This window comes from Culex quinquefasciatus, chromosome 2, assembly GCF_015732765.1.
Source record: "Culex quinquefasciatus strain JHB chromosome 2, VPISU_Cqui_1.0_pri_paternal, whole genome shotgun sequence".
NCBI classification, from domain to species: domain Eukaryota; kingdom Metazoa; phylum Arthropoda; class Insecta; order Diptera; family Culicidae; genus Culex; species Culex quinquefasciatus.
This window is the reverse complement of record NC_051862.1, coordinates 131184297-131197231: the sequence shown is the minus strand read 5'-3', so window position 1 is coordinate 131197231 and position 12935 is coordinate 131184297. Positions and strand designations below refer to the sequence as shown.

The 12935-nt window shown below is 36.3% G+C and overlaps 1 protein-coding gene across 2 annotated transcripts; it reads left to right on the top strand.

The window, feature by feature from the left end:
- Positions 1–3097: 3097 nt before the first annotated feature.
- LOC6031955 (ATP-sensitive inward rectifier potassium channel 11) lies at positions 3098–12693 on the top strand. 2 transcript variants are annotated; one of them, XM_038257373.1, is made up of 7 exons: positions 3098–3475; positions 3539–3748; positions 3827–3987; positions 4047–4270; positions 11388–11603; positions 11685–12395; positions 12462–12693. In XM_038257373.1, the coding sequence occupies exons 1-7, from the start codon at positions 3465–3467 to the stop codon at positions 12621–12623; spliced, it is 1695 nt and encodes a 564-aa protein (XP_038113301.1). In that variant the 5' UTR covers positions 3098–3464; the 3' UTR covers positions 12624–12693. The 2 variants fall into 2 exon arrangements, with proteins under 2 accessions (XP_038113301.1, XP_038113300.1); XM_038257372.1 differs by having other exon boundaries at positions 3100–3475; positions 11388–11627; positions 12462–12692.
- Positions 12694–12935: the final 242 nt, after the last annotated feature.

Genomic DNA, 12935 nt, shown 5'->3' with positions numbered 1-12935 from the left:
CTCGTCGAGCAGTTTAATTTCGGTTTCAAAACACTGCTCGAAAAATAAAACTGCAACTCCGCGTTGCGGGTGGACTGTTTCAGTTCTATTTGAAAAATGAAACAGCTAGAAAGTAAAGACGCGTTGCAAGTAGGGGGACCATACCCTTTTTCAGCCTATTTCTATTATCGGCCTATCAGCACTTTGATCATGAATTACAGCTTTTATAAAGTGTTTTCGACTGTTCCAAAGTATTAATTAGCACAAATAAAAGTGAGCAAACAACTCTCCATTGTTGAAACATCTGAAAATGTTGATTTAATAGCGGAAAATGGCAAAAGTGATTAGAATTGGTCGAAAGGCTTAGAGTGATTAAAATGGGTATATTTCCCCTAGTCTAAGAAATAAGAGATAATAAGAAGCTGCTTTTTAACGGCACTCAGCTTGTTATAGATGGCATTTTCGTTTAAAGCAATGTTATGCTTGTTGCTAGGTAAAAATCTCTTGATTTTGGCTTGAATAATGTGTAGAAAACATTGGTTCATTGGAAAACCCGATTTTAGCTATATGTTCATGTAAATGTTCTCTTAAGCTCTCGAGAAGAACTTCTTAAAAGCTCAAAAGCATCAATTTTAACCATTTAAAAAATGAAAGTTAAAAATTCTGCAATTCACATTTATTGAAAATCAAGTTCGTTTCCAAGGAAACTAGACGACACATGTTGTGCCAGTGATTAGAATACGCTAATTACGCTTGTCTTTTAGGCTCCCGAAGACCCTGAGAGATTATTTTGAAACCCAACCGAGATATAGGTTAAGAACTCTTAATTGCACTCAAAGAGCTTTTAAGAAGTTCTTCTTGAGAGCTTAAGAGAACATTTACATGAACATATAGCTAAAATCGGGTTTTCCAATGAACCAATGTTTTCTACACATTATTCAAGCCAAAATCAAGAGATTTTTACCTAGCAACAAGCATAACATTGCTTTAAACGAAAATGCCATCTATAACAAGCTGAGTGCCGTTAAAATGAGCTCATAGTGCCGATGCATGTCTGTCTTCTCGTTTTCAGTTTTAATTTGTTTTATCAAATAATTTATAAAATTTCAATGTTAAAAAACCTTTAAAATCACACGATTCATAAAAAAAACCTTTCTATCCAATTTTTGAAAAAGAGCGAAAGAGCCGTTCAAAAGAGCGGTTCTTTTTAATGAGCGAACGAAAATGAGCGGCTCCTGAAAAAAAGCGGTTTTGCCCACCTCTAGAAAATAGACATTTTCGTGTATGTTTCTATTATGAAATTGTCTCAGAAACACGAATATGATAATATTATCACTAAAAAATGGGATCTAAGGGGTCCCCCGAGCAAAAATTTACAACCAAAAAATTCACTAAAAGTTAAACTGTCTATTTAAAAGTTAAACTGCGTTCATAGTCTCAAATGGTAGTCCCTAATGGCTATAACTCCCTTTAGAATTAACCAATTGGGATGCTTCTCCCTGCATTTTGTTGCAAGCCGTTTCAAATGCATTTTGAACTTGGAAATATAATTGAATTTTGCCTAAGTTATAGGCTTTTTAACACTTGTAGCCTCAATGGGGTAAAAAAAGTTGGAAATGCAAAAACACCGGCTCTTTGAACCCTTGGAAAAAAAAGTTGGAAATGCCTTTTTCATGGTAACTTAGGGTAGACGCATCTGAATGGCAGAATGGCCCGCCTAAGTAAAATGCGCCAAAAACCATAGAAAAACATACATATTTATGAATTCAGTATAGTAGGCTTATGCTTTGAAATGTTCCTTTCAATGTTGTATACTTGGTTGATGAACATTCTTAGCTTAAATCTATTTTTCATGCAATTTAAAAAAAAAGTTTTTCGGCTGCTTTTCCAAGGTGCGGGGAAGAATGGACCACTCTGCGGGGCATAATGTGCAACCTTAGAAAACAAGCCATTTTGTCTAATAAAACGTTGAAGGGAGATAATAAATGATATAAGGGACCTTTCTAACATTGTTTCCATGAAGTATACTTTAATGAAAATAGTCACTTACCAAAACAAACATTTATGAAAATAGTTTTAATATGTTGAAATAAGACACTATTTTTACAAATAAGCATCAAAACAACTAAATAATCAACTAATGTTGCATTAAACGTGATTTGTGAACCTATCAGGAGCGACATAATCCATTTAACCAAAATTTCATAAATTTTGATTGTTTTTATAAGGCAGGAAAAGGGTGGTCCATTCTGCCCCCAAGTGGATTTTAATTTAACACTTCCACCACCAAGCCTCTAATCTGATATGAGGTTCCGTTGTTGCTTGATTACCTTCGTAATAGCTCCTGGTAACATTATAAACATTGAAATTTTTTTTTCAAACAATCAAACTTTCGAAAAAGCTTATTTAAGAACCTCGAAATTAACAACATTTGCGTGGTTTTGTCAATAAATTTACATTTTTGCTCATAAACCGAAAAATACAATAAATTCAAACGTCGTTTTCGGTGTGGTGATGTTATTTGACGTCCTTTTTAAGACCCTTGCCTTACAAAAAGCAAAGCAATCCACTTTAATGACCCCCGGGTCTTTTGTGGGCTCTGTTAAAAGTTTCTGCTCATTTCTAGGCGTCCGAAGGTTATGTGTGGTGCTGATGCTGGTGAGTCACCCAAAACCTCTTTTACGCAAATGGACCGACGTTTTATTTCCCCATCCGATAGAAGGCCAGAAGGATAAGGCGCGCCCCATAGCAACTTAGGGATCGGCAGCCGAAGCCGCTAACCACCGCGCCACGAGGCCCTCTGCCCTTACCTTACAGTTGGTCAAAATTCAAGAAAAACACATTTTTTTAAGTACATCAAAAATAGTTTTAAGTAAAAAAATATCATTAGCCGAGCATACAACATTAAAGGGAACATTCCAAAGCATAAGTCTACTACACTGAATTCATAAATTTGTTTATTTTTCTATGGTTTTTGACACATTTTACTTAGGCGGGCAATACTGCCCCTCCTGCCCCTATTATTAACCTTGTTGTTTTGAGCTCTAAATATAATCGCTTTAGTGGCCAAAATGCTTCAAAAATCCGGATAACCGTTTGTTGAAATTACCTTTCCCAGTTTCTCCGTGTAATATCAACGGAGATCGCGTTCGACGCGCGTATGACACATGACTGACTCAATAATCTTATCGGCTATCGGAGCTTTCAGGAGATAACGACTATCAAAACAAAAAGGAAAAGAAAGAAAACCCGTAATGTATCACTTTCGCGATATGGATGGGCCCAAAATACCATTGCCAAGTTCGCGCATTTCAATTTGGCAATATCTTTCGAGCAAGACGAACGCGAGTGATGGTTTTGGGAACTGAATTGTGTGGAATGTACGAAATTGTGCCCTGGACCTTCATCAAAGGTGTGACACTTTAGTTGAATGTTTAAGATTTGTGTGGACCTGAGTGAAGTTTTTTACAATTGACTAGACGGAAATGAGTTTAGAGTGAGTAAACCGACATGTGAATTGCACTAAATTTGTTAATTTCTTACATTAAATTTTCTGTAGCTCTCTCGATTCGAAATCGGGTAGTCCATATTCTCACGGAAAGCATTGGCGTCGGAGAAATAAACGAGGAGAAGAAGAAGACGACGGTTTCAATCTGGAAAATCGCTACTCTCGTCCAATCAACATTGTAAACTACAACCGCCAAGAATCGGGAGAAATGCACACCTCGCCTGGATCTCCTTATCAAATAAGAAAACCGGTTGCCTTGTGGTGAGTGAGAATTGTTTGAATCAGTTATTTTTTTAGAAAATAAAGATAATGAAATAACAAAACAAAAATCATTTGTAGGGTCGAACAGCAGCAGAGGCACAACACTGACGAAGAGTGGGATAGCAGCCAGGAGTCAGAACTGAATTTTGAGCAAAAACATGATCGTGGAGAGGACAACGCGTCCAATAAAGCTCGACGGCGCAATATTGACCAGAGTGAGAGGAGAGTTGGTGATGGTGGTACATACAACATTATCAACAATTTTAACTTAAAATAAATTTTAATCATCTCTTCGTAGCAATCTACCATCCTCAGGAGGAGCAGGTCCAGTTCCCGATAGTATATCAGAGCACTCGAAACCTAAACCAAATTCGACAGAGGAGAAATTCGGAGCTCCACCGAACGCGCGGTTTCAAGTCAAAGTCGAAACGTGTAATCAACAAAAAAGGCAACCTGAATGTGCTGCTGGTTAACTTGCCCCAGAAATCGCTGCGATTTGTGAAGGATCTTGTGACCACATTGGTAAGTGATCAATTGAAACTAAATTAAATTTAGAAAAAAGAACACTACAAAATCTCAAAACAATTTCAAATGTGATTATACTCGCAAATCGGTGTTTCGATGTCTGACCTCTTAAGCTTATATTTCGTATTTCAAAAACAATTTTACCGAAGAATGCAAAGTGATTTGTCCACTCTGAACAATTTTATATATTTTGTAATATCGCTACAGCCAATCGATCGGTTATCCAAATTAACCTTCACATAATAGAATCTTCTGATAATCGTGGGTTCGGACCGTATATTGATGGCATTTTTGTATGGATAGCTGCCGAAATTCTATGGGCAGTTGTATAAAATACGAATACAATCCAGACTCGATTTTCCGTAGCTTTGGTTGTAGGGAACTCGAATAATCGAATCATGAACAAAAAAAGTCGTGTTTTTTATATTCTTGCTTCTAACATCAAATTCTAATTCTCAACCACAGTTTATTTAAAATTGAACGATTGATTGCCTAGAAAATTACCAATTGCATTTTATCAATATTTCATATTTCTGTGTTTCACAGACATTTGAGCTTGTGCCAGACATTTTTTGAGGTGCACAAACTTTTAAAAAAGAAAGGCAAAACTTCATTAAAACAATTCGTTGTAAAAATATCAGCCTAAACATATTTCGTTAGTCTTGAAATGCTTAAAAACGCAATTTCTGATGGATTTTCATGACTGTAAATTGGTGTACTTGATTTTTAGACAATTGCACAGACTTTTTGACAGACATTTTCGAAAACCATGTGGCATCCCTGATTTTGGCAGCCATCTTGGATCTAAAAATTCTATCCAGCTTTTTAAGCGAAAATGGCGTTCGACTGATGAACGCCAGAAATGTCAAAATCACTCAGTGGTACAAACATTACGGGAAAAGTGTGCAATGACATGACAGCCACATTTTTTTCTAATGTTGGTGCTACTGCGCGATTTTGACATTTCGGACGTTCAACATTCGAACGCCATCCTCGCTTAAAAACCTGGATATCATTCCAGAGTAGTTTCAAAAATTCAAATTCAAATTATTCGCTCTACAGTAGTGTTTCCCAAAGTGGGTACTGGGCCCAACTAGTGGGACATGATAAGTTCCCCGTGGGGTGGGCCCCACAATTCCAGTATGGGAAGTGGGGCCTGGGCAAAAAAAGTTTGGAAATCAGTGCTCTACAGCATTGCCTTGGCGTTCTCGATTGCGAGATTCCTACTCGAAACTAGGTGGCCGAAGGCTTGATTGTTGGGTCAATTGCAAACCTGTTTTTACACCTAAGCTTCCATCCCCCCGGGATTCGAACTGACGACCTTAGGATTGTTAGTCCAACTGCCTACAAGCGACTCTACCGAGGCTGGACCCAGGGATACGACTCCTACACCTGGGCTGAGTTAACGACCTAACCTCTAGGTTAGACCAGGGCCAATATTTACTTCCCCGTTCGACGGAAGACGTGATCAGACAAATCTTGTCCCAAAAAATGCTACCGGGACCTTCTGGAATCGAATCCAAACCCGACTGGGTGAGTGGCAATCACGCTTACCCCTTCACCACGAGTCCGGAGTAGTTAATAGATTTTAGGGTTCGTTCAAAAATCACATCCATGTATAGGGGAAGCAGTTCTCTCAGATTTCGGTCATTCGATTTTTTTTTTTGTATTTTTTAATCAGACTGAAACTTTTTTGGTGCCTTCGGATTGCCCAATGAAGCCATTTTGCATCATTAGTTTGTCCATATAATTTTCCATACAAATTTGGCAGCTGTCCATACAAAAATAATGTATGAAAATTCAAAAATCTTTTATTTTTTATGTTTTAGAGGACATCAAATGCCAACTTTTCAGAAATTTCAAGGTTGTGCAAAAAATCTTTGAGCGAGTTATGAATGTTTGAATCAATACTGACTTTTAAAAAAATCGAAATACTGGTCGCAAAATTTTTTCAACTTCATTTTTCGATGTCAAATCAAATTTGCAATCAAAAAGTACTTTATTGAAATTTTGATAAAGTGTACCGTTTTCAAGTTAAATCCATATGTAGGTAACTTTTTTGAAAATAGTCGCAGTTATTCATTTTTTTAAAATTAGTGCACATGTTTGCCCACTTTTGAAAAAAAAAAAAATTTGAAAGTCTGAGAAAATTCTCTATATTTTGCGTTTTTGATCTTTGTTGATACGACCCTTAGTTGCTGAAATATTGCAATGCAAAGGTTTAAAAACAGGAAAATTGATGTTTTTTAAGTCTCACCCAAACAACCCAAAAATTTTTAGTGTCATATCTATATCTTTTCGAAAAAAATATTTTCAAAATGTTTCAACCAAGACTTACATTTTAAAAGGGCGTAATATCAAATGTTTGACTTGATTTTTTTTAATATTGTTTTCGAAAAGATCGGAAAATTTCACAAATATGAGCAATTCTCGCTGAAACCGTCCCACTAGATGCACATGTTCTCAAATCGTTACGGCAATGTTCTCATTCGATTCAGCGCACCAAAAAACCATTAAAACAACCTTCGAACCATTGAAAATGTCAGCCGTTAGTCACCTGTAAATAAAAACTTGTTTTGAACTATGGATTTTTTCGAAAAAATGCCCTGATTTGGAGAAATGATATCTCCCAAAATACATTACCAAACATCAAAAAGTTATATATCGTTGGTAAGGTAATCGCGAGGGCTTTTTATCGCACTTTGAAAAACATTTCAAAAAATATTTTTTCAAGGGTAATTTTAAGGGTTTTTGAGAAACTTACTCTTAATTTTGAATTTTGACCGTGTTCGCAACCACTTATCATTACGCAACCATTTTCATTCGAAAGATTGGAAGATTTTGCATAAAATCAACTTGAGAAAAGTAGTGTAATGAAATAGTTTTCGTATAGTTATTAACGGATGAAAGAAATTGGTAAAATTTCAGTTAAAAATAACCAAAGCTCAGACTTCAGAAATGAGCCTAATTTACAGTCAAAACAAAGCTGGATTGTATTTGAGCTGAATGTACAGTCATATGAGGCAAATCTGGACATATAGGATGAATAGGGACAGCTATTTCAACTATACTTTCACTCATCAGATCATATTTTTAAATTGTTTATGTAAAAACATACATAAACAAACAAGTTTCTAAACTTTATGCAATTAAGTACTCTGAAAACTAATGTCCTTACTTAGACTGTAGTCTCGATTCGCCACATTTAACTGAAGTAATATTTTATGTACAGAATTTGTTTTGGGAAGGTCTGCTTTATTTGTATAACCTCAATCGTGCACAAAAAAGTGCAAAGTTGAAATCAATATTTTTTGATCAAGTTAAAATTGTATGGGGCTGTTGATACCATAAAAACAACCAACAAACTCGATTTTCGTCTCAGTTGGACTACGCCCTTTCATTTGACACAAGTCAATTTACGATAAATTTACCTTAATTTGAGATTAAAAACTACCCCCAATGGAAAACTGAATGAAAAATTAACTAAAATTAAAACAAAAAAAAAGTTAAAAATCCCTTTACCCCACACACGGGGCAAAGCTACGCACTTATTTTTTAGAGTAATTGCCTGGTTCTCGACATAAAAGCAATTTGAGGTGAATTCTAGTACTACGTTTTGAAAGCAAGTGATAAGGGTACCATTTGGTATATACAACGAATCAAAAATATTTTATGGTCATCGGTGACAGAATGATTGTCACTAGGTGCGTACCGTTGCACCGCTCTTCTCTATTCTATGTCAAAAAATTGGGATTTATTTAACTTCAATTTTCAATTACTCTCTATATAAAAACCAAATTTAAAATTTTCATTTGTCCAACATAAATACATTGAAAAAAGTTTTAATTGAAAAACAGACTACACTTATTAATTCCACGTCTAATAATCTTTCTAGTGAGTTCTGACTCGACATTGTACGGCTTGCGGTTTCAGAGATATCGCAGTTTGTCAATGAAGGTTTTTAACATTGTTTGCAGAAAAGTGAAACTTTGGAGTGGTGTCAAATAAAAGGACCTAGTCCGATTTGGACGAAAATCGAGTTTTTTGCTCGTTTTTATGGTATCAACAGCCCCATACAATTTTAACTTGATCAAAAAATATTGATTTCAACTTTGCACTTTTTTGTGCACGATTGAGGTTATACAAATAAAGCAGATCTTCTCAAAACAAATTCTGTACATAAAATATTACTTCAGTTAAATGTGGCGAATCGAGACTACAGTCTAAGTAAGGACATTAGTTTTCAGAGTACTTAATTGCATAAAGTTTAGAAACTTGTTTGTTTATGTATGTTTTTACATAAACAATTTAAAAATATGATCTGATGAGTGAAAGTATAGTTGAAATAGCTGTCCCTATTCATCCTATATGTCCAGATTTGCCTCATATGACTGTACATTCGGCTCAAATACAATCCTGCTTTGTTTTGACTGTAAATTAGGCTCATTTGTGAAGTCTGAGCTTTGGTTATTTTTAACTGAAATTTTACCAATTTCTTTCATCCGTTAATAACTATACGAAAACTGTTTCATTACACTACTTTTCTCAAGTTGATTTTATGCAAAATCTTCCAATCTTTCGAATGAAAATGGTTGCGTAATGATAAGAGGTTGCGAACACGGTCAAAATTCAAAATTAAGAGTAAGTTTCTCAAAAACCCTTAAAATTACCCTTGAAAAAATATTTTTTGAAATGTTTTTCAAAGTGCGATAAAAGCCCTCGCGATTACCTTTCCAACGATATATAACTTTTGATGTTTGGTAATGTATTTTGGGAGATATCATTTATCCAAATTAGGCATTTTTTCGAAAAAATCCATAGTTCAATACAAGTTTTTATTTACAGGTGGCTAACGGCTGACATTTTCAATGGTTCGAAGGTTGTTTTAATGGTTTTTTGGTGCGCTGAATCGAATGAGAACATTGCCGTAACGATTTGAGAACATGTGCATCTAGTGGGACGGTTTCAGCGAGAATTGCTCATATTTTATATTTTAACATTGAATATCGGACCATTAGTTGCTGAGATACCGACATTAGAAAATGATGGATTTTATGAGTGGGACTTAGAAAACATCAATTTTTCTGTTTTTTAACCTTTGCATGGCAATATCTCAGCAACTAAGGGTTGTATCAACAAAGTTCAAAAAAGCAAAATATAGAGAATTTTCTCAGCTTTTCAAAAATATTTTTTTCAAAGGTGGCAAACATGGGCACTTATTTAAAAAAAAAAATAAAAAATACGACTATTTTCAAAAAAGTCACCTAAAAATGGATTTAACTTGAAATCGGTGCAGTTTATCAAAATTTCACTAAAGTATTTTTTGATTGTAAAATTGATTTTACATCGATTTTTTGAAAAAAACAGTATTGATAAAATTCATAACTCACTCAAAGATTTTTTGCACAACCTGGAAATTTCTGAAAAGTTGGCATTTGATGTCCTCTAAAACATATCAAGAAAATAAAAAAGAATAAAAATTGTGTTTTGTTGCATTTCAAGTTTAAGTGACAAAAAGTTAAATTAAAAATCACCAATTTTTTTTACCGTGTATCATTTTTTTCAGTGTAGCCCAAGACACCAAATCGGTCAAAAAATTCTATCAAAAGATACAGATTTTTGAATTTTAATGCATCACTTTTGTTTGGACAGCTGCCAAATTTGTATGGAAACTTATATGGACAAACTAATGATGCAAAATGGCTTCTTTGGGCATACCGAAGGCACCAAAGAATGTCAGCCGGATTAAAAAATACAAAAATTAAAATTTAAGAAAAAAGACCGATTTCGTAGAGGCTCCATAGAGAAAGTACACACCAAGCTTCAACCAAATTTACAAAAATATATTTTTAAGAAATACAGTCACGACGCGATTGTCTAATCTTTCGATTACCCGAAGGTTTGTTAGGAACTTTAGAACATAACTCGTCGTTTTTGAAGTTGAACAGTCAGTTGAAAGTTAGAAAACAATAAATTTCAGGCAACCGAGTAGACACTTTTTTTTGGAAATCTAAAACCCCCCTCCCCCGTTCGTGAACAATTACCCATACAAAAAAGATCTTTTTTATATGCACCGTCGACAATCGGCACCCCCCCCCCTTTAGTGTCCACGTGGTTTATGGATGGACGTCAAATTCAAGTTCTGTAAACAAATCAAGAGGTTTTTTTCGAAAAGGTCTAATAAACAAAGTTTTTTTGGCTTTTTGGATTTTTTCCCTCAACTGCAAAAAAAAAGAAAATTGTGTTGCAAAAAGCAAAAAAATAAATAAATAGAATTGTGTTTGTTGAACCTTAAAAAACCTCCAGAAATGCATTTAATCACCGCGATCTTAGACATATAATTTCCAATTAGACCGATTCTTCGGCTCCTTTTCAAAAAAATTTCAAGTTTTTTTCAGCGTTTTGGCTGTAGTGGCAAAATAAAAGAAGAAACCCCGCAATGTTATTACATATTTGGAAAGATAATTGATTTTCCTACAAAGAAATACCATGCAGAATGAACCATATAGTACCTGTGCTTCCCCTGAAATAAAAATGTAGCGTGACGGGACAACATCGTAAAACTGGAATTTTAAAAGGCACACTCCAAAAATCAATACAGTTTTGTCAGTTTGATTTTTAAAAACTTTTGCTCTTCTACACATTATCACAAATTAAAAAACGAATCTTTTGCTCCTTGAACTGAAAGAATTGGATGAAATTTGAGTTTTTGCCAGCCATTTCTTTTCGTGACGGGACAACGAAAGGAGCAGATTTATGAAAAAACTCCTCTCCCGTACAATGGCTTGCAGACCAATTTTGGTCAATGTTCTTGGCTTTTAAGGTAAGAAAACGCATTTAAAGCATATTGCAATTATTGCATCATAATAAAAATGATTTTTTTCATATTGAAAATCATATCGAAAATTGAAAAATGTGACATTTTGGTGTAGCTTCGCTAAGAATCGGTCATTAGCATTTTTGGGGCGGTATTTGAGCTCAGCTACCCAAAACAAGAAAACGAATAAAATATGGAGAGAATAATTTATGTTTTTTTTTTTCGGGCAAAAAGTGAAATTTGAATTTAAAATTATAGGAATTTGACTGTAGCTCACATGCGTGAATTTCTCCCCAGGTAGACGTCCGGTGGCGGTATTTGCTCCTGGCGTTCGGGCTAAGCTTTTTCGGCAGCTGGATTCTGTTTGCCACGCTGTGGTTCCTGATTGCGTACGCCCACGGTGACCTGGACTTTGATCCGGAAACGGGTGAACGGTTGGGCGACGGAGACCAGCCGTGCGTGCTGAACGCCAAAAGCTTCGCCGGATTTCTGCTGTTCAGCATCGAAACTCAGGTGACGACCGGTTTCGGCGACAAGGTACATCCGCGGTTCGGACGAGCCAAGTTCTATTAATCTTCTCCCCGCTGTTGGCAGGTACCAACGGAAGAATGTCCCGAGGCGATTTTCCTGCTGATTGTCCAGATTATCGTGGGTCTCGTCATCGAAGGTGGCATGGTGGGAATCGTGTACGCGAAACTGATCCGTCCACCGAAACCACACCCACGGGACAAACGGTTCAGCAGGGTGGCCGTCGTTTGCCAACGGGACGGCAAACTGTGCTTCATCTTTCGGGTGTGCGATCTCAAGTTTCATCACGCCATCGGAACAAAAGTTACCGCCGTAATGCTCGAGCAGCGCCGATCGCTCGAGGGCGAACTCATCGAAAAGTACGAATCGTCCATGAAGCTCGAAAACAAGGGACGCATTCTGCTGTTCTGGCCGTTGACGGTGTGCCACGTGATCGACTGCGACAGTCCGCTGTTTGACATTTCGGCGAAAGATTTGCTCGAAAAACGGTTCGAAATCGTGGTGACAATCAGCGGTGGGAACAAAACTACGGGCCAGGTTAGTGAAGCCAGCACGTCCTATCTGCCGGGGGAGATCTACTGGGGGCACCGGTTCCAGAACATGATTCACTACGACGGAGCCAATGAACACTTTGTCGTGTCCGGCCAGCATCTGGATGCTACCGAGCCGGTTGATACGCCGCTGTGTAGCGCCCGACGGTTGGAGGAGGTCCTGGAAGAAGTGCAGCACTTTATGGAGAACGATCGTGTGCGGGAGTTTGACGGGATGGACGATGATGTGAGTATGACTAAATACTTCATGATCCTTTTAAAAGTTTTAAACATTTAAAAAAAACAATTTTAGGCCGCGAGTGACTCAGATCATGGTTTGCAAATTAAAGAATTGCGTATCGCGTTGGAGAAGGAATTTAAAAGCTCGAATCAGTCTTTGGGAAAGGCGGTGTTGGATGAATCATCCAATGATATTAACGAAGAAAAGGAACTCGAAAATTGTAATAAAACTTGATGTTTTACTGTCAAATTTAATAACCTAGGAGATTAAAATTGTGAAATTTTCCGTTTTGACCATTTTGATTTTTTGATTAACTGTTGGATTGCAGGGTACAGTGAAATTCTACTTTAAAAACATGTTTTATATATTTAAATTACAGTACACCTGAACAAATCTCCCGGTGTATTTTGAGTGGAAATGTTAAGAAAACGTACCTAACGCATGATGGTGTCGGGTAAACATGAGACGATGCGCTTGTTAATTTTTTAAGCAAAATGCATCGTGTGGTAGGTAAAATCTGCAACTGAAAGCTTACAAATTCGTTCA